Source organism: Dermochelys coriacea, chromosome 6 (genome assembly GCF_009764565.3).
Source record: "Dermochelys coriacea isolate rDerCor1 chromosome 6, rDerCor1.pri.v4, whole genome shotgun sequence".
In the NCBI taxonomy this organism is placed as follows: Eukaryota; Metazoa; Chordata; order Testudines; family Dermochelyidae; genus Dermochelys; species Dermochelys coriacea.
Window position 1 is genome coordinate 127,096,190 of NC_050073.1, and position 25,707 is coordinate 127,121,896.

The 25,707-nt window shown below is 40.6% G+C and overlaps 1 protein-coding gene across 12 annotated transcripts in view; it reads right to left on the reverse strand.

The window, feature by feature from the left end:
• The window catches only part of FANCM (FA complementation group M), a 177,876-nt gene that overhangs the window by 31,458 nt on the left and 120,711 nt on the right, over positions 1-25,707 (reverse strand). For 6 of the 12 annotated variants that reach the window (XM_043515940.1, XM_043515939.1, XM_038406212.2 and 3 more), the window contains 9 exons: positions 14,947-16,834; positions 12,412-12,494; positions 12,249-12,317; positions 10,176-10,313; positions 9,511-9,664; positions 6,490-6,596; positions 4,632-5,204; positions 3,393-3,777; positions 1,545-1,836 (listed from right to left, as the gene is read on the reverse strand). In XM_043515940.1, the coding sequence (XP_043371875.1) occupies positions 1,545-1,836; positions 3,393-3,777; positions 4,632-5,204; positions 6,490-6,596; positions 9,511-9,664; positions 10,176-10,313; positions 12,249-12,317; positions 12,412-12,494; positions 14,947-16,834 (3,689 nt within the window). The other 6 variants (XM_038406214.2, XM_043515944.1, XM_043515946.1 and 3 more) reach the window with 6 other exon arrangements.

The following is a 25,707-nucleotide window of genomic DNA, read 5'->3' on the forward strand; positions in this document are numbered from 1 at the left end:
GTTCCACACTGGGGGAAATGCCAATTGGGACAAACGAAACAGGTGCTTGTTCAATCTGCTACAGGTATCTGCTAAAGTAAAGTAAGGGCCAAGAGATGCCAGGGAACTTTTCATAGTATTCTCTCACTGGGACTTGAGGGAACTCCCCGCCATCAGATGAGGCCAGCCCAATGCAGAGAACAACTTGGGACACTATGAGGTGAGAGCAAAGGCAGGGCTGAGGAAGGGGGCTTATGTCACATTCCAGAGCTAGGAAGGGAAGATTAGCAGGGAGCCTAGAGAGCAGTGTTGGGGGGAGACACCTGGAAGCAGTGAAGGAAGGAAAACACATTTTTTGATAGCCTCAAAGTGTGACCACCGACACTTATTGGTGGCTGCTCTGACAATTTTTTCCTAAAATACTTAATTAACTTTAGGAAAAACAAATAAATATGCACAGATACACACTCAAATCACTGTAATTTATTTATGTAAAGATTTCTTTTTCAAACTCAATCAAAATAATGTACTGTTCTTTACTGGACCTAAACAGAATAGAAACAAAAATAAGGTGCTTCACATGTTCTCGTCTTTTATTGTTGTTTCTTTTGCTTTTTTGGTTTCTGTTTTGTTTTAGACTTGCTAGTTAGTAAATGGCTAGAGTGGCTTGGGGTAGCAGTCTGCTCCGGTAGAACGGAGAAAGAATGCTGCTGTTCATGTGCCAACAGAAGTGAAAGGGGCTAAACAAGAAGCTCTCCGGTTCTGACTGACTATGAAAAGTGACTGCTGCTGTGAAAAGTGATATTTGTATGTCTGTTAATATCACTTTTCACAGAAGCAGTCGTCTAGCTAGCTGGGAGGCAGTGAAAATTGATACGAACATAAAAATATCAGTTTTCACAGCAAATTTACTCAGCCCTGGCATGCTGAGGGACAAATTAAGCCCTGGATGGGGACATGGGTAGAGAGGCAGCAGGGGCCAAGGGCAATAGGGAGTGAGGAGCCTGGGGTCAGCGCCCGAAGCCCAGGTCTGGGCCGAAGCCCTGAGGCCAGGGTCTGCCACTCCATGGCCGGAGCCTGCTACCTCCCATCTCAGGGCTGAAGCCGGAAGCCTGAGCCCCACCGGCCCCAGGAAGGTGGAGACTCACCCCAACTGCCTGCTCCTCCAGCGTTTCTGGCTCCAGAGGGGGGCGGGGTCCAACCTCGGCTGGTGGCCTAGGGGAGGAGTCACTGCTTCTCTCCCCTTTCCTCTCCCCTCCCAATCACTGCCCAGGAGGCTGTGGCCACAAGAAAAGCCCCTGGTGGCCACATGCGGCAACCATGGCTGCATTTGAGAAACGCTGTGTTCGGGTAACTTTATTATGAGCAGTGCTGTGGCTGAGACTGCTACCCCAAGCCATTCTAGCTGATTCCTGCCCTGGCAAGAGATCCTGTGTGAGAGGGCCAAGGAAGTGGCATGAAAAGCAAAGGCACAGAAGGAGGTGAAAGAATCACCTCTGCCAAATTCAATTTTCCCTGTAAAACGAATCCTGAGGTATTTGCAATGCAATCTACCCTGCCATTACCTGTTAGCCATCTTCTTCACAGAATCAAAGCCATGGCACATGTTCAGTGCAGCTACGTAGCTGATGTTGGGAATACTCAGATAGAACCGGAGAGCTTCTTGTTTGGCCCCTTTCACTTCTGTTGGTACATGAATAGCAACATTCTTTCTCTGTTCTACCAGAGCCAGATCTTTCAGCAAATGGGCAGATTCCTCTTGGCAAGAGCTGAAAAGGATTCGGATTCCAGCCCGGATTAAGGCTGACAGCATGGCGTCATAGTACTTGGTCCTTTGGAATAATCTTGAAGTCTCTCCTGCATATTTAGAATAGAAGAGTTCAGAATCAGAGTTTTCACAGAGATTAAATGCATTAAATGCATCCGATGAAGTGAGCTGTAGCTCACGAAAGCTTATGCTCTAATAAATTTGTTAGTCTCTAAGGTGCCACCGGTACTCCTTTTCTTTTTGCGAATACAGACTAACACGGCTGCTACTCTGAAACCTGATTCACAGAGATTGAATTCTTTTTAAATCTGGGATTGTTAAAAAGGAATATACATCAATAATCATGATCAGAACTTTGTAGGTTACAATAAGGTTACAATAAGATTGTTTTAGAGAACTCACTATATAAGATGATGAGATGAGGGAAAACTACTCAAACAAAGAGATGATTGGAGAGAAGGCTGATTTCTTGGAAGAGGGAAAGAGAAAACATGGCAGAAAGGAAGCCGTACCAAATACAAGGGCTAGATGACAAAATTCTAGGTTGAAAATGCAAAATAGATGAAGAGCAGTTAACATGAGAGACTGGGAGGAGTACTGGGGCAAGCAGTGGAGGAGAAGGAAGAGCCAAAGATGAGGAGTGATTATATAGGGCCATAAAGGTAGGGACTAGGTGCTTTAACATGAAGTGGTAAGAGATGAGTAGCCAATGAAGAAACTTGAGCAGATAAGTAACATGGATGGAGTAATGGGGAAGGAAAAGGAGGAAAGCGCAGCATCTTGGAAACAATGGAATGAGGGAAAGTGGACAGCATGTTACAGGAATGAACAATGTGTGCAACAGCATCAGTAATGGGATACTGAGGCACCTTTACATAAGTCAAGCCACTTATTTTTGTGACTATATAGAATTTAAGCACTTCATTCTCAGCGTCCATGTTCAAAACTTGCATCAATCCCATAGTCCTCTGCCGGTTTGTTACATGGGGCAGGGATCAGGAGCACTGGGGGTTACAGATTTAAGCATTTATACTTCACATAAAACAAAGCTACATTTACAAAAATGTTTGGTTTTAATAATTTAATACCTACAACTGCTGTATAGTCTCCTACTTCTCTCTCTGATTTCAAAGCAAGGCCATTGTCTACATAATCTGTTAGATACTAAATGTCTATTGGCAGCAACATGGCAATTTTGATGGAACAAGTTGCTGTCTTAATGCTAAGTACACTTTAGTTTAAAAATATTCAGTATGCTGTTTTGAGGGAACACTGGAATTTACCTTTACAGCACCATTTCAAAAAATATTTTCAGCTAAACAAATAAGAGAAGGTAAATTGCCTTCATCTCACTGGGCAAAGCTGGCTTTTGGCTGCTTCAGGGACTAGCATTGCTATGAATAAATAAAATAGGGATCATTATGTTTGATTTTGCAAATAACTTCACATCCATTTATAAAACCTTTCAATATACAGCAAATTATATTGCTCAGCTTGTAGCGATGGGTTTCTGGCTTTATTTCCATAAGACCTCACATAGGTTCTAAAACAAATGTTCTTAAAATTTCACTGATTCCAGTAATAGGTAAAGCCAATGTAACTATTAATTTTGCCAGGCACAGCAGCAGCGTGAATACTAGCTAACCTGCTTTAATCCTGTCCTTTTCCACAATCACACATATCCTCTCGAACACCCTCTGCAAATGCTGAATCCGTTGTGTAACTTTGTTCCTGTTCATACTGTTCAGCAGTTCTGACCGAGTTCTCCTTTCCACTGCCATTCGATTGCTCACAATGTAATCACAGCCTCCGAGAGAGCAAACCTGCACCTTTACTCCATGAATCGCTTTCAGGGAGGAAATTATATCTGATCCAGAGGAGATCTCATGACTGTCGACCAGAATGCAAAGGGAGGCTTTTCTCTCCAGAAGACCAGCTGAAACAGGTGGTGCAACAGCAGAATTTCCCTTGGAAGCAGAGCACCATGTATCTGAAGTGTTGGCACAGAGGTTTTTTGAAGAACCTTCCACCTGCAAACATAAAAAGCACACACTACACCACATTTGCAATGACAATATGGAGCAAAAGGATGGCACTCCCTAAGAATGTAGATTTAAATATAAAGGCTTAGCAGCATCAGGTTTTGTTTCATGCTCATCCTGGCATGCTCTCAGAAATCATTCACTTGCATCTTTTAATGAGAAATTCACTTTTATCTTGTTTGTAACTTTTCTGTACTGCAGAGACTTAAGCTTCAAGGTCAAAATTTCAAATCTGTCTGCCTAAAGCGAGGCTCCCAAATCTGCATGCAGGTACCAGATGAGTGGCCTGAACTTTACAAGTAACCGGCACTCAACAATACTACTGACGCTATCGGCACTGCAGGTGCTCAGCACCTTTGACAATCAGGCTGCTTTGATTTGGGTGCCTACATAAAGATTTAGGAGCCTAATTTTAGACCACCCAGCGTTTGATTTTGGAACAAGTGTACAGGAATTATAAATACAGAAATGATAACAGAACCCTGTTTTTGACCCCAAACTATCCGAAGCTCCCCATTATCGGAAATATGGTCATGTTCCTCAATGACTGTTAACTGAAAATTCTGTCAGCTCCCAACATCTTGACCTTGACCACCAAATGCATAGCGTATACAGCAAAGCTCCACTTAGCGATAAGGAGATATGGCCACTTCCCTAGTACTCCATTGCACTGTCCCTTCAACTTTCTCTCGAATGGCACCAGATTGACAGCCTTTATTACCACCTGTATTTACACCAGCACAAGAAGTTAATCGCTCAGGGTCAGGGCCCCAGTTTGCAAGGCAAATACAGAATACACATGAAGTGAAATGTCGGTCTTATGCCTTTGAAATAATACGCACCTTGAGTTTTGCCTGAAAATCCCCATCCCCTCTCAGCAAATCATTGTTGACAATAGCCAGCGAAGACAGCCTGCCTCTGCCCCTACTTTCTGGCTGAAAGTCCAGCACTTCAGACACTGAAGCCTTCAGGTTAATTAGTCTCTGATCCTTGTTCTCCAGGGGCTGATAAATAGAGTTCTTTCTATCAGGAGCTTTAGGCTGTCCAGGAGAGTCTGAAAGCAACGACTTGGGTATGTGAGCATGGCTGTAGTCTGTCCTGGGAGAAGCTGTTTTTACTGGCCTCTGATTACTGACATTTGTTTCATCCCCACTAGAATCATCAAGAACAATAATTCGGGACCTTTTCTTTGTTAATGGAACTGCACAATTTTGTTTTGTCTTGGCCTGGTTTAGTTTTACTCTGCGGCGAGTGAAGTATTGTTTTCTTCCACTAGCAGAGCGCTCATCCATTACAAGGTCAAAATTGACACACACTTCCTCTTCTTCACTAGAGTCACTTTTCCTGACACTTTCCTCTTCCTCCTCTTCAACACAGAAACTATCTGCTAAGTAAGCCTCATCTTGCTCAGGAATCTGGAAGGAATTAGAACATGATCACTTTGGCTTTGCACTATACGTAAGTGGTGTGCTCATTTATCCATTTTATACAAACTGCTGAATGCAAAACAGGTACCTAATATTTGAGCTACTTCCAGTGCCCAGTCCTACAGCCCCCACATGTGTGTGATTCCCCAGGGAGTAAATGGGAAACGTCAAAGTACTGCAGGCTGAGGCCCCTCATTTGTCACTAGAAAATATTTATAGTGAATATGACTGTAATGTAACAGGAGAAATTAAATGAGATTTACTGGCCAATAGTTTTAAGACTGAATTTTAAACAGGCAATCCTAATTTCAGTTTTCAGTATGTGTTATAGCTAAATATTTCAGATTACAAATATTTATTTTTTTGTAATTTCATTCATTCTAGAACCTCAAACTTGTACCCAAAAGACAAAATTTTTCAATTTTTTACATTAAACAATGCTGATGACACACAACTCATATTCTACTATGTATACAATGCAAATTCCACAACATATTCAAAATTGCTTCCACTAGGCCTATACAACAGATTTTACAATAATAAGATAGGCATTTTTCTAGATTTGTTTTCAAAACAAGCTATCTACTCTACACAACACATCTCAATGCACAAAGATTTGGGAAATGCAAAATTAAATTCCAGAATGCGGGCAAGTTCGGAACATAAGCTTCACAGTTTACATATACTCCACATTTGCAGATTCAGGAAAAAAAGTAGCTTCTCCACAGACTTTGCAGTCTGTGTGTGTGTTTATGCTTTGTGAAATTTATCTGCATGCAAGTATAGGAGACAAGCTTAATTGCCACGCTAGTTTGATTTTTCATTTGTAAATAGCAAAAAAAAAAAAAAAAGATTTCCACCTATAAAATCAGTATTATAGATGTCAGTTACTGCAGTGATGAGGGCAATGTACAATACTATATCGACTATGAAGAGGCCACTGGCAATAATTAATGCCACTGTCCATTTTGCATTGTTCAATAAATGAAAGAAGTCTAAATATTGAAAACCAAACCATTTAACTTCAAATTAGGTAATGACCTCTCTCTGATGGAAAAAAGAGTAGCATAAACTTATTGATGCATGCATGTCTATCAGTGCATGCTTTCTGGTCTCTTTTATAATGAATAATAAAATCATAAACTGGGTTTTTGCTAGAAAGAACTATTTAGGAACAATGGATTGCAAACAAACCTGAAAGAATGTTTAAATAGAAACACAGCCTTAAATAGGTTACATTTCTTGAGGAAAGCAGAGTCATTTCACTTCATACCTGTGAGAAAACTGTCATACTATTGAATCCTTTATGCACCATTTTATACCTGTTGCTGAGAGCTGGGCTACGCACAGATTTTAAATAAATTCCTTCCATCTCAGAATCTGAATAAAAATTATGAAAACAGAGATGCACAACATTTTATTAAGTGTTTAATTACACAATGGTTTTCCACCAACAAAATAAACATTTCCATAAAGGTATTGTCCAAAGTAATATTCCATAGCAAAGCAAGCTCTTCAAATTTTTCCTGACTTGATAAAGACTCAAGATTCTCCCACAAAATCCCCACATGCTCTTAGAAAAATAGGGGACTGGACCTACCCAGTCTTCTATCAACAGTGAACTAGGAATCACCCAATGAAATGAATAGGCAGCAGGTTTAAAACTAACAAAAGGAAGTACTTCCTCACACTATGCAGTCACTCTGTGGAACTTGTTGCCAGGGGATGTTGTGAAGGCCAAAACTATAGAAGGGTCTAAAAAAGAACTAGATAGGTTCCTGGAGGACTGGTCCACCAATGGCTATTAGCCAGAATGGTCAGGGATACAACCCTATGCTCCAGGTGTCCCTAGCCTGTGTTTGCCGGGAGCTGGGAGTGGATGACTGGGAATGGATCACTCAGTGATTGCCAGTTCTGTTCATTCCCTCTGAAGAACCTGGCATTTGCCATTGTGGGAAGACAGGCTACTGGGCTAGATGGACCATTGGTCTGATCCCATATGGCACATTCTTTTGTGCCATAAGATTTCTCCCAATAGGCAGACCTCATAAAGCTCATTATAGCTCCCAATAGAGAAGGTTGACATCATGTATCTGTAACATTCAAACCATCCACTTCTCCACTATGCAAGAAATGGAAATGGAAATCCCTGAAAATGGATCTAACCATTATCTCTTCATGGATCGCTCTGAAAACAGGGATGGCATTGTCAAAATCCAATATAAACAGGAAACAACTGAGACCTGAGCTGCAGAAGAAAACTCCTCAGTAACTGCCTTTAAGAATCTATCACACCAAAGTGAAGATGAATCCATTTTCCTACATCCTTCCCTCAAAGACAAAATTAACCTTCCAGACTCAGAGCACCTAATTATTTAACCTGAACATGACACCCTCCATTAGCATAAATTTCTTCCCACCTCCCTACATGAAATGTTTGTTTCCAAAGCTGGTGATTTCCAACATTTTGCCAGCCGATATTCCACAATCTCATACTTACTTCCTCCCTCATCCCCTTATATAGGACCATATAGAACAGGGGAGCAGAAAGTGGGAAATGAAACAGATGCAAGTCTGGCATAGTGTATAAAATGCATCCTTGTTGCTAAAAGAATAATTCAGAATAGAAAGCGGAATAGATTTTACAGGCCATCTGCCAGATCTATTACTCGGGGGGAACAAACCTCAGACAGCAATCTACTGGAGTAACCACTCACTTCACTTGTGATTACTAATTCCTTGGTCCTGCCTCATCCCCCACACAGCCAACGATTTGCACAAAAGTACTAAACAATTAATTAATCATCCCAGCAGAAAAACTTTGCTTCCTCAACTTTATCAGCAAGTTCATACCATTTTATCTTAAAAAGCACCTGATCATAATCCTCACTTTATATAAAAGCATTTTCCTAGGAGACCTGAAAGATCCAGACAGACCCCAATTGGAATGGAAAACTGAGGGTTTTCTACATTCATAATGGGGGGAAAAAAATCACTTAAGGAAGACAACCTGGTTATAATCAGTCAATCCTTGAAGAGCTTCTTCAACATTGCACGACACTGTCACACCCCAGAAGCCCGCAGGGAGCAATAAAATGCATTGTAAATCTATGTGGACATGAACACCAGGAGACACAGACACCATAGCAGGGTTAAATGCAGTGGCTATTGCTTTATTTAAAACTATTATCCAACTGGAGTGACCTCTCCAAACTACCCAGCAGGGTTGTTCCAATGCTGACCTCACCTGGCACAGATAGCCCTGGTGGATTATAAACTTGAGGGTGTGTGTGAAAGCCATGCCCCCTTCTGCAGCCTCAAGCCTACCGAGACTGGAAAACAAAGTGCTGACTTGCTCCCTTCCTTCACGTCATAGGTAGGAGAGATGAGGTGAAGGGAGCCATATGCCATGTCACACAAAGGTGACCCTCTCTCCATGCAGGGCTGTGCCCAGGACCAATAACCAGCAGCTGCATGGGTTACAGGGACCTCATATCGACCCTTTCTACCCTCCACCTGCACTGGAATCTGCCCAAGTTGTGACAATTGCCATTTGAACCCCTCAAAACCAGATCTCCAGAATATAGGAAGGAAAGTGAAAACCCACATAGTAGGTTGGTCAGTTTTGCCATATGGGAAAAATCCCTTCCAGACCCCAAAGCTAGTGATCTGCCTACCTCCCAGAATCACAAGAGATCCAGCAACTAGATTAAAAGTGAGGCTGAAACAAGGAGCTCACGAGGGCTACCCCCCGCCTAAGCAGCAAACTGTATCAATCCCTCACACTCCACCACCAACAGGAGCCAATCATCCAGCTCCAGCAGCAGGACTGGTCACAGTGCCTGGGGCCAGATGCTGTATGCGATTCCAAGCCCCCATGCCCTGGGGAAGGAGGGGGGAGAAGAAGAGAAGCAGCTGCCCCCACATAATGAAAGCAAATGGGGGAGAGAGAAAGGAAGGAAGAGGGGGCATGTGGAACATTGCCTCAGCTAAAATTCCTCGTCTCCACACACACCTCTCACTTCCACTAGAAAATCTTCCCCTTTTCTTCTCCAACACACCCTCCTTCCCATCCTTCTTTCTCAGATCTCACATACAACAATTGGACATTGTGTATCTCCCCCTTTTTACACATGCTCCTTTCACCGCATGGAAATATTTGGCCTTTTATGCAATATGTTCCTCGATAAAATATTTCTAATGGTTACCTGTGAGATCAGATCTTCAAGAGAAAAGCCAAATAAAAATCTCAAACACTGTTTTAATAGAAGGGAAAGCAATTTTCTTCATTTACCATTTAAAACCTCTGTGAACTGTGTCTCATCATTAAGGAATTGATTGAGTGAGGAGTTTAATTCATTCTCTGAATCACTCTCATCAGATGAAATATCCTCTGCCTCTTGTAGGGAAAGTTCAGCTTCTTCATCTAAAAATTGTCTGGTTGCACTCTATCAAAATGCAAACAAGTGAGTAATTTACAGTAGCATACTTCAGAGGAACTCGTATCGTAAATAAGTAAAATCAATTAATGAATTCGGGAGACACAGGGCTCTCCAATGACCACAGATTTTATATGTCAGACTTTGAAATCAAAGAAAGAGAAACCCATGAAAGAGTACAGTCAAAGTGCTGCAATTAGGTTAGAAAGGAGTAGCCAAAGTCAAAATGGGGGCTGACTCAAATGCTGAAAGCAGAGAGCATATAGTCCAGGGGTGAGCAAACTTTTTGGCCCGAGGGCCACATTGGGGTGTGAAACTGTATGGAGCGCAGGGTAGGGAAGGCTGTGCCTCCCCAAACAGCCTGAGCCCCACCCCCATCCGCCCCCTCCACGTCCCCCTCAGAACCCCTGACCCATCCATCCCCCCCTGCTCCTTGTCCCCTGACCACTCCCTCCCAGGACCCCCACTCCTAACAGCCCCCCGAGGGACCCACCCTCTATCCAACATGTAAAGCTCCTACCTTCAACATAAAAAAGTTGTCATCACTCTTTTGCCTTTTGACACCTTTTAGTTGTTTCCTGCAACGGCTCATGTCGCTATCCACAGTCCTGTTTGATTTCTTGTGAAAATCCATGCCCTCATCACTAGATAAATCTGACTAGAGTATGTTACAAAAACTTCAGTGAATAGGAAGAAGACGGTCATGTAACCATTCATAATGACTCAGTTTGCTATTCTTCAATATCAACTATTATCTAAGCAAGTGGTTCTCAAACTTATTTGATTGCGCCATCCCCTCTCTTTGTGACTGTAGTAGTTTATGCCTCCCTCATTCTTGCCACACAAGTACATATATGGCTGCCTACCTCTGAAGGCAGCACAGAAGTAAGGGTGGCATAGTATGGCATTGCCACTTTTACTTCTCCACTGCTGGTGGTGCTGCCTTTAGACCTGGGTACCTGGCCAGCATCTGCTGCTCTCTGGTTTCTCTCCCCCACCGCCCTCCGAATATCCCAGTTTGAGATTCTCTGACCTACGTAATCTGTGCATCTGATATGTTGATAATTATACTCCCACAAAAAGAACATTTATAGTAATCTTTATCTGAAATAAAGAAGCCATCCATTTTTGGGTGAAGGGAGAAGAAAGCTTATGTCATTGGGAAAAAAGATTAAGTGAAATATGATATGAAAACTTTGTGGGCTTATTGGTAGCACAACTCTCTTACTTTATTAATCCTTATAAGGAGAGAAGCTCTGTTCTTAAAACTGTGAATGTATAATTCATTGCCAGATACAACTACATATGCATCTTAAATAAGATATTTAGAGGACAAAGGGAGAGAAGAAAGAAACATTCTAGTGAGTTTGGGTCAGATGCTTTTGGTACTGGATCAGGCCCCTGATGAGCTAGCTCTTGAAGCCCAACAGGAATGATTTAGCTTTATAAACAACTTAAACAAGTGAATCTTTGTTTCCAGTTCTGAATAATATTCCATTTGATTAGGTTTTGCAAAAGGAAAGCCAAAACATCTATTAACTCATTGTCCAATTAACTTTTTAAACATAAAGTCTTAGAACCCCAAATCAGTTTTATTTAACAATTTGGTATTTTTTTTAAATATACTGCTAAATATAAATGGTATTTAAATTAAAATGGCTAAACTGATATAAATTGGCTTAAACCAATGTAAGTGTGCCCACACTAGAAGTAAGTACAAATTTAAATTAGTTTGTACAACAATTTTGTAAAATCAATGCAAAAACTGTGTAGACAAGCCCTACTTTAAATCATCCAAGCTATTGCAGAGTCTGCAGATATTTGCCTTCTGAAACTGAAAATTCGTTCTAGTTTTACTTTGTAATTAAAGGACAACATACAGACGAGCCGTGGAACTGAAATTCAACATTTCCGAGAATTGTATTGTCTTTGTTGTTTCCAGAAGGGCAGGGGCCACAGCAGCTGGCTCGCTGGGCCTCACTGCAGAGAATGCTAAATTTGCCAGTTAATGTCATTTGCAATGGTGGTTTGAGTGATGTGGAAGAGATCTCTTCAACCAGCAATTGGAGGAGACAGCTTTGGAGGCAGGAAGAGGGGAATGAGGGGGAAAGGGAGACACTAGCATAGCTAGTCTGCAAAATAATCTACCATACATACCCTAAAACTGGCTCCCCCAATTTTATTTCCCAAATGCTGTTTTTCTAAAAGTTTCAGATATCCTCTAAGACCTTTAGAAAAGCTGGACTTTTACCCTGAGAAGGGAGTATTTCAGAAATTAAGTTTGCATCCAAAAATGTGATCAAGAGCCGAAATCTGAGAAATTAATGATTAGAATTAGAATGAAGAGGTCATTTTGCAAGAGATGCTGTCCCTCAGCACATTTTAAAATGCACTGTAAACTTTACTTTGCATGCTTTCTGTTCGTGAGTCAGCATCCCTTATGGTACATCAATGCAGGGTTTTGTGTTTTTTTTTTTTAAGTAGAAAAGATTCTACAGTGATTGGGAAAGTATTTGCCATTTTAAAATCAGCTGAGTGAAATTGTGTTTTTTTAAACACATTTTCTTTATGTCTTGTTCAAGCATTTACTTACTGTGTTAAGTGGATGCCTACGTTTCTTGACAGCATGAACTGGTGATTCAAAATCGCTGTTATTCTTAACCTTGTGAAGAAAAATAAATTAAAATGTAATTACAGATTCCAGAAAGGAGTTTTGCTTTGGTGTTTGATGAAATTTTTTTTTTTGAATGACTCACATCAGGAGACTTCAAAACATTTCCTTTTTTCTTATTTTTCCTTTGGAAAACAATCTCTTCTTCACTTTCGCTGCTACTTTCTACTGAGGAGTGGCAAACAAATAACAAGCATAAGAAAATGTATTCTCTACAACACAATATAGCTCTAATCGAACAATCAATCTATTTGGCTTTGAAGATGACTAACAAAATAATTACTTATTGATGTATGTAGTAAGTATTGTTCCTGTTAACGCTGGTAACCAAAACAAATATTTTCCTACTGAGATATAAAGAAAGTGATGTTTACTGTGTATTTCTTTGCATTGAAGTAATTACCCATGCAGCACAGAAGATGAAGAGTGGAGGGAATAAAGTAAGAGAGGGAAAAAACCCATATTAGTAGTGAACAAGTTACATATTTATTTTCTTGTTAGTTGCCACATTCTTGTTTTGTTCCAGCACACCCTGAAGAGAAGTGGAACTGACTGAAAATTCTTCTTACCAAATCTGTAACAGTCTGTGTATTAATTTTCTAGTGAACTACAAAGAATTATACCCTGTTTGAGGTATTCTGAAAGAGTGCCATATTCCCTACACTGCCCAAAATATAGCTGTCCGTTCTGACTCTTACATGGAGTTCCTGAACAGACGGATGTTCTCTGATGAGTTTTCTAATTTGCCAGTAAGAGCCATCAAGAGGCTATTTTAGCAGTCCTTTCACCTTCTCTAATTTTTTCCTCCAAGGTGTGCCTGAGACTTGCTATAGTCACAGTTGGGCAGGGTTATTTATTTATTTAGGTACTTGCAACAGAATGAAGGCGAGGTGAACATTGGTTTTACTACTTTAGGGAGAAGCACTAATAAGTCATACTACCTAGCACTTCTATAGCAATGTCTTCAAACATTAAATTGTAGTGATCCTTAATCACTATATCTTCTTCTAGTTGGAAATAACTGACCTAATTCATTAATTCTAGTCTTTTTTACTAGGTTGAATTTGTTTATTAAATTTAGTTAATTTAAGTGTTTACTGAAGTTGCTTGCTCAAACATCCTGAAGACTGAACAGATACAGACATCGCACAGGGAGAAGTGAGAGTCCAAGCAATATGACTCAGCCAGATTCTAGAAGGAACCTAGGTTTCTGGCAAAAACAAATAAAACAAGAGACTTTAGAGAATCCACCAACTGGAGAGACTGAGCAAGTGCAGTAGGATCATGGGGGGGGGGGCAAAAGAAAGACTCTTCAGCTGCAGGAAGAGACTGCTCAGCAATGGGTTATTTTCAACATTTAAGAGTAATAATGAAGCCATGCAGCAAACCTCAGTATGCCCCAAGAATCAGGTTCAGTAACATTAGATCTTGATTTTTGTCAAAAATAGTTCAAGGTTATTTGGAGATAAGTGGGCTGGAGGGACAGAGGAGGGAAGAGAAGACTGATGGCCCTGATCAGTTGGGAAGGTTTGGGCTTTTAAGGACAGCATATGGAATTTATGAATTTTGTGGTATAGATGCACCTAGAACAAGGGAGAGATTTAGAAGATTACACACACACACACACACACACACACACACACACACAGAGAGAGAGAGAGAGAGAGAGAGAGAGACCTTTATAAACTGACATTTATAAAGGCAATCCACGTTCCAGCAAAAGTTATTGTCAGGAAATATTTACCATGCAAGTCAGTCACCATGCAATTAAAATTAAACAGATCTGTCAATACAATTTCTGTCCCATTTAGAACTAGGATACAAAAATGTGAAGGCATGGATTTAGGGGTTATAGAGTAACAGATCGAGATGTTTACAAATAAGACACTGAGAGGATTAAAGAGGCTTTAAAGGCAGCTACAGTCCAGGTAACTGCATCTCACATGTTCACATGATCAGTACCTGTAAACAGATTTTAGGGGTTTAATCTAGACCCCAATTGCTGCAGTATTCATCGTCATTCACCCTGAAACAGACACATTTAAATATGTATTCTGCATGTTAACCAAGTGAAATCTGAGGCAAGCTTTACAGAAACTAAAGTTCCTTAGGATTATGCTCACACATTTCTCTTCCTTCTCCCCTCAAAAATCAGATTGTATAATCCACTGCTGAGTCTGAACGCTGCCAATAAAAAAAACATTCTCAGCTGTAATCCAAAGGAACCCTTATTGAACAAAGAATAATTCTTTCATTTATGATAGCTCAAGGGTGGTGAGAAAATAATTTATTCCTATCAGTAAAACCGGTAGGAGTTATTAGCTGATGCTCTGGCAATCTGTGTACAACATTATCCATACTGTGTTATCCATCCAAGAGAGTTTTGGGACCATCCCAACATAGCCATAAAGGTTCCACCCTGGAAATCAAGGGGTTGTGCTTCTTCCCACATTCCTGATGTCACAACCTAAAGGTTCGCAAAAAGAAAAGGAGTACTTGTGGCACCTTAGAGACTAACAAATTTATTAGAGCAGAATTATTGAATTCTACAGGAAGATTTATTTATTTTTTTAAATGGAAGTATGAGCAACCTTTCAATTAACTACAACTGACACCTTACCTTCAATAGGAAACTTCTGGGAAACATGCAGCTGTTTATGGTCCAGGTTTTCAGTCTTTCCTGAGGGGAGGTCTGGTGTATCAAAAGCTGAATTTAGCACGACTTTAACAGTGTTGGTATTTACTTTATTTGTAGGCAAAATCTGGGGAATTTCCTGCCTGATTCTAGAAAAAGCATTCATAGAAATTCTTTTGAGGACTTTAACATTCCTAACCTTTCCACCTTTTGGTGTGGAAAATGCAGAAGCTAAAGAGTCATATGATCCATGTTCCTTTTCTTCTGTTAGCTTCATAGGAGAAATGATTGGGATACAGTTTTCAGTCAGTTTTGCTTGATTCGTTCTCTGATTTTGTGAGGGCAATGGTGTAGAAAAGTTTGTTCTTGCAATGCTTTCATCTTTCAATTTTGGTGGAGATGGATGTATCAAGTTATCATTTGATAACTCATTTTCACCTCTAGTAGGTTTAACATCTACATGAGTGCCCAAGATACCATCTGAATTTTGAATACTACCACCATTCATGTCTATTTCCTCATCCTCAGACTCTTGAATAGAAAACCCCAGATCAAAGTTAACGGAGAAAAGTTCCTGAGAACAGTCATAAAGATCTTCATTATCCAGAAATTGTTTGCTTACAATATCCAAATGTTCAGATATTTTCAAATTTCTGGTCCTACAGCTTATTAATGATTCTCTGGGGTTTGCATCACTGTCTAGAAAGCACTCATCTGAAATATGTTCATCTTCAAATAAATTTATGCTCTCATCTCTGTCAGTGGCCACATTTTCCTGGAACTTTTCAGAATCCTCTTTATACCCGTCAACTGAATTTTTGTCTGAAGGGCTATTAGTCAGAGCATGATCTACCATTGTTAGATTGTCCTTTTGAATTTCTGTGTGCTCTCCATTGTCACAGTCAAAGATGTCGTCCCAGCTAAAATCATTATTTGTCTTGCCAACAAAAGCCTCAGAAAGGAAGCTTGGTTCTGAAGGACAGTTACTAATAGAGGAACACAATTTACTGGGGCCATTTAATTCTGAGCATTTCTGAGCGGGAAGTAAAGGATTCTGGAACTCTGTGAAAGAGACAGAGGTTTTGCCCTGCAATCCCTCTGTGAATGTGTTGGAAATAACTTTTTGAAAAGAAACAGGCTGTTGGATTTCATCTTCTCTGGTTCTGTCCAATCCTTCACAATTATGAAGTTTATTCAAAGGTGGAGGAGACTGTGACAAAAGCCTTTTTACATTTGTTAATATTATTTTTATCAATGAAGGATCCTCAGCTGAAGTTGTGAGTGCAAATGAATCCAACTCTGCTTCAGGTAGGTAAAACAAGCTAGGTGAAACTGGTGATTTCTCCTCTGTGAAGCTACTGTAACCAGAATCTGCACAGTTTCTGTCCAGTGAACTACAGGCTTGATTTACAGATTTACATTCCTTTACTATTTCACTTGCACAACTAGTAACATTTCCACTGAGATTACTTGGGGCAGTAAATTCATTTAAGTGAAATGTCACATTTTCTCTGTTATCTGGTAGACTTTTATGTACAGTACATTCAGAAACAGCGTCCTCTGCAGTTGAAAAAGAATCTAAAATGTTAACTTCTGTACATGGTGCAGGCATTTTCAAATTTAATGCAGATGTTCTTTTTGTGGTCTTGAAGTTTGTTGTTTTAAACAGTGAAATACATTCTGTATCAAGTTCACTTAAGGAATATGAGCCAAGTTTTACTTTTGATCCTCGTGCCACGTTTTTTCTGGATGAAAATGCCTTCTGAGCCTTGGAGTTGCTGGTGGAAAGACAACTACTCCTTTGAGCATTTGAGGTTTTAATGTCGTCCATATTTAAATAAGGCTGAATTTCCAGTTCATAGCTGCAGTCTCCCTGGTGAGAAACAAACAAATGGAACATTTAAAATCAGATAAAAACAAACAGATTTAGGTTTACAGACATTTTAATAAAGCCATTTAAAATAAACGCCAAGATTCTAGGCCCAAGGTTTAACTACCCTTAAAAATGGGATAGAGAAAATTCCTTTGGATTCTAAGGCCACATTTTTCCAATGAAGTTTGCCTAAAGTTCAGTTCTTACATACATATTTAGGTATCCAGAGTTGAAAATTATGGCCTGAGTCTTTTTAAAAAACAAACAAAACCCACCAAAAATTAAAAGGTAGTATTTTCACAGAGAATATCATGCATTGTAGATTATGTTTCCTCTGCTGACTTAAAAGTAGCAGCTAACTTAAAATACAATTCTTAGAATAGTAGTTAACTTTTCTCCTTCATAACATTATCTGCATTTGGATTTTTTCCTTAAAATACCCATTTCTGCTGCAACCAGTTCAGCTCCACCAATGAGAGAATAAGCACCCTTCACCATCTGTGCTTGCGTCTCAACCCAAAGATCTGAATTTCAGAGTCAAGAGTGCTAGAATGGAAAGTGGCATGACCAAAGATTAAACCACCATAACTAAGTATTGGAGTAGATCCCATGAGTTGCTGGAATTATTACTGTGTCAGAAAGTCAAAAATTCTTAGAGCTATAGGACTTCTAGTCCATCTTGTGCTGGGAACTTGAGATCCAGGGATGAAAATCTTGTAGTGATGGTATCTTTAAGGAATATCTATCTACTTTCCATCCTTCCTTAACCGTCCAGGATATCTATTCTCCTTTTGGATACTCCCAAGCCAAGTGCCCAGTGTATAGTTTGTCCAGTGGGAATAACTGTAATGCCACAATATTTTGTCATTCTTGAAATAAGACTCTCCGAGGAATATGCCTTCCTCCCAAATTGTGCAAGCTGTCCATCAGCACAGATTAAAAAGCCTTTCCTCCAAAGTGGGACTTCTTGTAAACTACTGACAAAATTAGATATGCTGGAATTACAGTTTCAAACCCTCCCTTGACAAAGAGACTAACCCAAGTTTTCCAGAAGTGACAAGTGATTTTGGGCACCTCAAGTTTTTTGGTGGTCCACTTAAGACACTTTAAAGGGGCCCCAATTTTTGCAGAGAGCAGATGCTCAGCACTTTCAGAAAATTGGCCTTCCTGCAGCTGTATCAAATCAGTCACCCCAAATCACTAGAGACTTTTCAAGATCTTTGCCTCTTATTTTATGCACATGGGTGGTTCAAAAACTCCCTAGCAGGATCTAGCCGCTCTTCATTCACAGGGAATGCAAGCTCTCCCTCTCAATAGCTGTAGTATGCCAAACTCTGTGTAAGCTGGCTGTAACGGAAGTTTGTTTTCAAAACCAACCATTCTGCTCATTAGATAGTGAAAGGCTGTTGCCATCCATAGAAGAGGAAGAGATCAAGGCAGAATCATTTGTGGCGAATAATTAAGGGGGTGGAAGCTCCAGTGTTGGCCCTGCCTCTTCCTCCTCAGTCTGTTCAGGCCTTGCCTCTCAGGGGATGGAGTCCCAGAACTCAAGAATGCACACTTTCCTTATCCATAGGAGAAGGATCTTCTTGCACAAAGCTGACAAACTACAAAGGTGGAACTCTAGGCCAAATCCGTTCTGAGATGTCAAATCCAGAAAGAAGAACCTGCCCAGGAAGCATAACTCCAGGGAACAGACAATGCAGAGAAAGAAAACACAGAAGCTGTAGTAATATATTGTGGCCCAACAACCTGCAGCTTTCCTCTGCGAATCTGAAGTCTGTGTAGAGACTTGAACAGTGAGTAAGTCATGCTCTGATCTGACAAACCCAACAAGGGTTCCCTTTGTAAGGCAACAAAGGCTTTAAAACAATCTCTGAAGGAAAAGCTGGTTACAAAGACCCCACCAGCTCAAAGGATCCATTGCTTGGATTGGAGGAGGCTCTGTCAACCCTTGAAAACCCTAGAAACACAATCAGAACCAACCTGTGGCTCCAACTCCTTACCAAATGTGGAATACAAATGACTGGTAGGGGTCTTCTCTCTGAAGATGACTGTGGAGGAAACTGAAGCATTCAGAGCCTTTCGGACTAGATAATTTGATCTATTGTGTTAAACTACCTCATATCTTCAGACTTAGGGCTTGTGTACACTGGCACTTTACAGTGCTGCAACTTTCTTGCTCAAGGGTGTGAAACCCCCCACTCCCCCTCCGACCACAGCTGTGCCCCTCGGGGAGGTGGTTTTTTAGAGCGCTGGGAGAGCTCTCTCCCAGCACTCTGCTGTGACTACACAAGCCATGTTAAAGCACTGCTGCGGCAGTGCTTTAACGTTGCCAGTGTAGACTAGCTCTCAGTCCTGGATCCAGAGAATTTTGGATCCTTCCCTGAAAAACATCAATAGCTACTGCATACTAGAAGCTAATCAACAATAAAATATATAAAAAATCAAGTTTAAATTTTTGACCTCTCACACTCTCATTTAAATAAGAGAAAGTGATCAAAATTTGAACCTAAACTTCACTGTCATGTAAGGAAACCACAAGAAGGTTATTTTCTGTAACCACCAGCAAAAAGAAAGTAGTAATGGACAGGAAAGGAATTACGGAGGGGGCTTCTATACTGTGGATTTCAAGAAAACTGTACCCAAAACAGCATGTGTGTGCATTTACAACCCCCATCCCCCAAAAACTACTTATTACTCTGAAAAGAGTTCTGTCTCTTCTGTGACAGGGTATGCAATTTGTACAGTGTCTGCTGAGACAATATCATGAAGAAAAAAGGAAAGATATGAAGCTTTATCATAGCTTTTTAGAAACTCTGAAGAATCAATGACAGTTAACAAAAGCTATTAGTTTGTAATACACTTTCAGCTCTGGGATTCATTTTCATCAATGCTTGATAGACTTTAAAGGAATCTAAGATATAGAGAATTCAGCAGGCTTCATTCTTAGTTCTCTGTGCATTAAGTATAACTATATGCATGGAAAACCAATTTAAGAATCAAAAGGTAATTTGACAAATTAATATCTAAAGATATAAGTGTTGATCTCCCAATATCCAGTAGAATAAGTATAACGTACAGCCAATTTATACATGAGCTACTTAAAACAGGAATACAGAACGGTGTGTCATGTATACATGGCCAGTACTCAAAAATCTTCTAACGTCTAGGTTAATGACATTTGTCCTAATTTCAGGCTTACAGAGAGTTACATAAATGTTCTAGTTTGTTATAGTGCAGTGCTAAATCATACAAAATGGTTTCTTCAAACAAGACTGCTTACTACTTACTGATGGATGCAAAGACAGAGTTACAAAAGTTACATTTTAGCCTGAATACATACAATTTCTAAAGACTTAAAACGTCATCTGATAAACTACTCCACAATCTATCAAGTTTCAATAGTGCATCAGCTGCTCAGTAAAGTAGGTCATGAGAAAGAAGAAAACAACCCTCTCTCTCATATTATTGTATTAAACCAACAACCTTGTCTAGAATTATTAAGTTCAGTTTTTCCTAATACACAAAAGGCAAGTATACAAATAAATAAATACAAAAGTTCTAACATCTGAAATGGGCTTCTTGGCTGCATTTAAGGTGATAATTTATTTTAATTGTAATTCCTCTTTCTATTATGTAAGGCTTCTGTAGGATATCAGAATTAAAATTCACAAGAAAGACTCCATAACCTGCTTTGGACACATTTTATAGCTTAAGTCTAAAGTCTATATTAATAATTTTTTTTTTTTTTTACTATTTTAAAATTAACAGATAAATGCTACAAGACAATGGACTCTTTGTAAAAGTTATATCTTCCAAAAAACCAGGCTTGTTTAAAACTAAGGTATTGAAGTAAGACTAGTACTAGCAATTAGCATCAAATCTATTGTGATGAAACAGAAAAATAAATACTTATATTTCAATAACTTTAACCAACAAAGTGTAGGAAAGACAGGGCTTTGGAATGTTTAGGGTTTGGTGTTGTTTTTTTTTTTGGTGTTTTTTTTTTTTTTAAATGTTGGTTTCATTAGCTACCAAATGATGCATTTGGAGTATCGCCTTTTATGATGAGATTACTGGTTCTGTGGATGAAGGGAAAGCAGTGGATGTATTGTTTCTTGACTTTAGCAAAGCTTTTGACACGGTCTCCCACAGCATTCTTGTCAGCAAGTTAAGGAAGTATGGGCTGGATGAATGCACTATAAGGTGGGTAGAAAGCTGGCTAGATTGTCGGGCTCAACGGGTAGTGATCAATGGCTCCATGTCTAGTTGGCAGCCGGTGTCAAGTGGAGTGCCCCAGGGGTCGGTCCTGGGGCCCGTTTTGTTCAATATCTTCATAAATGACCTGGAGGATGGTGTGGATTGCACTCTCAGCAAATTTGCGGATGATACTAAACTGGGAGGAGTGGTAGATACGCTGGAGGGGAGGGATAGGATACAGAAGGACCTAGACAAATTGGAGGATTGGGCCAAAAGAAATCTAATGAGGTTCAATAAGGATAAATGCAGGGTCCTGCACTTAGGATGGAAGAATCCAATGCACCGCTACAGACTAGGGACCGAATGGCTCGGCAGCAGTTCTGCGGAAAAGGACCTAGGGGTGACAGTGGACGAGAAGCTGGATATGAGTCAGCAGTGTGCCCTTGTTGCCAAGAAGGCCAATGGCATTTTGGGATGTATAAGTAGGGGCATAGCGAGCAGATCGAGGGACGTGATCGTTCCCCTCTATTCGACACTGGTGAGGCCTCATCTGGAGTACTGTGTCCAGTTTTGGGCCCCACACTACAGGAAGGATGTGGATAAATTGGAAAGAGTACAGCGAAGGGCAACAAAAATGATTAGGGGTCTAGAGCACATGACTTATGAGGAGAGGCTGAGGGAGCTGGGATTGTTTAGTCTGCAGAAGAGAAGAATGAGGGGGGATTTGATAGCTGCTTTCAACTACCTGAAAGGGGGTTTCAAAGAGGATGGCTCTAGACTGTTCTCAATGGTAGCAGATGACAGAACGAGGAGTAATGGTCTCAAGTTGCAATGGGGGAGGTTTAGATTGGATATTAGGAAAAACTTTTTCACTAAGAGGGTGGTGAAACACTGGAATGCGTTACCTAGGGAGGTGGTAGAATCTCCTTCCTTAGAGGTTTTTAAGGTCAGGCTTGACAAAGCCCTGGCTGGGATGATTTAACTGGGACTTGGTCCTGCTTTGAGCAGGGGGTTGGACTAGATGACCTTCTGGGGTCCCTTCCAACCCTGATATTCTATGATTCTATGATTCTATGAGTAGTTACTACCTTCAGTATAGGTAGTTCAATTAATACTTTGCTATCTTAAGGTTAAGTAGATGTCGGTTAGAACTTTAATGAGCACTACAATGCCAATGTTACAACATTAAGCCTAGTGGCTTTTATACTGTATGGTGTATAAACAAACAGAAGAACAGATGTCATAATTAAACTGGTACATTCTATTCTATTTGAATTACATATAGTTGCACAGTTATCCTTTTAGCTGATCAGTTCACTTGTTAATTCTCAAGGACAAACCCACATTTGTTGGTTCTTCAGTACAAGAGTTTTTCCTATACTTGGAACAACAAAGTACCTTAAGTGCTACTCTGAAACATAGTGAATCCCCTTTTTAAATTTACAAGTAAATATTAACAATATTTTAAAAATATCAGAATGCTTTTAACATGCACTTAGTTAAAAAAAATCAATCTTCTGCATAAAATAATATGTAAGAAGCCAGCTATGCCGTCAAATATAAAGAAAACTTTCGGCGAAAGTCCAATAGTGTGCAACCCATCCCCCCTAAAATGGAGTGTTATTCTTAAAATACAGCCTTCTCCTGAAACCAGCTTCTTTAAAAACTTCTGTTCTCCTGGTTGATTTGGATAGAGAGGACAATTGTTCAGGGGAAAATATTATAATCCTCTTTAAAAAAGAAATAACTAGGTTTGTTTCAGTGGAAGTGGTTGCACTTTCTAGTATTTCTTTGATCTTTACTTCTGGTAAACAACAAAATGGACCTTACTAATAAGCTATAACAATAAAAAGGTAAAGTCAAATGATTCCTCAGAGAGGAGGATTCATAGCAGCAAAATATGACAGTCATGGGAGCAGCTAAAGTAGCCAGTATCCTCAATAAGAAAAGGAGTACCCGTGGCACCTTAGAGACTAACAAATTTATTAGAGCATAAGCTTTCGTGAGCTACAGCTCACTTCATCGGATGCATTTGGTGGAAAAAACAGAGGGGAGATTGATATACACACACAGAGAACATGAAACAATGGGTTTATCATACACACTGAAAGGAGAGTGATCACTTAAGATAAGCCATCACCAGCAGCAGGGGGGGAAAGGAGGAAAACCTTTCATGGTGACAAGCAAGGTAAGCTAATTCCAGCAGTTAACAAGAATATCAGAGGAACAGTGGGGGGTGGGGTGGGGTGGGAGGGAGTAATACCATGGGGAAATAGTTTTACTTTGTGTAATGACTCATCCATTCCCAGTCTCTATTCAAGCCTAAATTAATTGTATCCAGTTTGCAAATTAATTCCAATTCAGCAGTCTCTCGTTGGAGTCTGTTTTTGAAGCTTTTTTGTTGAAGGATAGCCACTCTCAGGTCTGTAATCGAGTGACCAGAGAGATTGAAGTGTTCTCCAACTGGTTTTTGAATGTTATAATTCTTGACGTCTGATTTGTGTCCATTCATTCTTTTACGTAGAGACTGTCCAGTTTGACCAATGTACATGGCAGAGGGACATTGCTGGCACATGATGGCATATATCACATTGGTAGATGCGCAGGTGAACGAGCCTCTGATAGTGCGGCTGATGTGATTAGGCCCTATGATGGTGTCCCCTGACTAGATATGTGGACAGAGTTGGCAACGGGCTTTGTTGCAAGGATAGGTTCCTGGGTTAGTGGTTTTGTTGTGTGGTGTGTGGTTGCTGGTGAGTATTTGCTTCAGATTGGGGGGCTGTCTGTAAGCAAGGACTGGTCTGTCTCCCAAGATCTGTGAGAGTGATGGGTCGTCCTTCAGGATAGGTTGTAGATCCTTGATGATGCATTGGAGAGGTTTTAGTTGGGGGCTGAAGGTGATGGCTAGTGGCGTTCTGTTGTTTTCTTTCTTGGGCCTGTCCTGTAGTAGGTGACTTCTGGGTACTCTTCTGGCTCTGTCAATCTGTTTCTTCACTTCAGCAGGTGGGTATTGTAGTTGTAGGAATACATGATAGAGATCTTGTAGGTGTTTGTCTCTGTCTGAGGGGTTGGAGCAAATGCGGTTATATCGTAGCGCTTGGCTGTAGACAATGGATCGAGTGGTATGATCTGGATGAAAGCTAGAGGCATGTAGGTAGGAATAGCGGTCAGTAGGTTTCCGATATAGGGTGGTGTTTATGTGGCCATCGCTTATTAGCACCGTAGTGTCCAGGAAGTGGATCTCTTGTGTGGACTGGTCCAGGCTGAGGTTGATGGTGGGATGGAAATTGTTGAAATCATGGTGGAATTCCTCAAGAGCTTCTTTTCCATGGGTCCAGATGATGAAGATGTCATCAATGTAGCGCAAGTAGAGTAGGGGCATTAGGGGACGAGAGCTGAGGAAGCGTTGTTCTAAGTCAGCCATAAAATGTTGGCATACTGTGGGGCCATGCGGGTACCCATCGCAGTGCCGCTGATTTGAAGGTATACATTGTCACCAAATGTGAAATAGTTATGGGTCAGGACAAAGTCACAAAGTTCAGCCACCAGGTTAGCCGTGACAGTATCGGGGATACTGTTCCTGACGGCTTGTAGCCCATCTTTGTGTGGAATGTTGACAGATTGACAGAGCCAGAAGAGTACCCTTAAGTCACCTACTACAGGACTGTCCCAACAAAGAAAATAACAGAACGCCACTAGCCATCACCTTCAGCCCCCAACTAAAACCTCTCCAATGCATCATCAAGGATCTACAACCTATCCTGAAGGACGACCCATCACTCTCACAGATCTTGGGAGACAGACCAGTCCTTGCTTACAGACAGCCCCCCAATCTGAAGCAAATACTCACCAGCAACCACACACCACACAACAAAACCACTAACCCAGGAACCTATCCTTGCAACAAAGCCCGTTGCCAACTCTGTCCACATATCTATTCAGGGGATACCATCATAGGGCCTAATCACATCAGCCACAGTATCAGAGGCTCCTTCACCTGCGCATCTACCAATGTGATATATGCCATCATGTGCCAGCAATGCCCCTCTGCCATGTACATTGGCCAAACTGGACAGTCTCTACGTAAAAGAATGAATGGACACAAATCAGACATCAAGAATTATAACATTCAAAAACCAGTTGGAGAACACTTCAATCTCTCTGGTCACTCGATCACAGACCTAAGAGTGGCTATCCTTCAACAAAAAAGCTTCAAAAACAGACTCCAACGAGAGACTGCGGAATTGGAATTAATTTGCAAACTGGATACAATTAACTTAGGCTTGAATAGAGACTGGGAATGGATGAGTCATTACACAAAGTAAAACTATTTCCCCATAGTATTTCTCCCTCCCACCCCACCCCCCACTGTTCCTCTGATATTCTTGTTAACTGCTGGAATTAGCCTACCTTGCTTGTCACCATGAAAGGTTTTCCTCCTTTCCCCCCCCTGCTGCTGGTGATGGCTTATCTTAAGTGATCACTCTCCTTACAGTGTGTATGATAAACCCATTGTTTCATGTTCTCTCTGTGTATGTGTGTGTGTGTGTATATAAATCTCTCCTCTGCTTTTTCCACCAAATGCATCCGATGAAGTGAGCTGTAGCTCACGAAAGCTTATGCTCTAATAAATTTGTTAGTCTCTAAGGTGCCACGGGTACTCCTTTTCT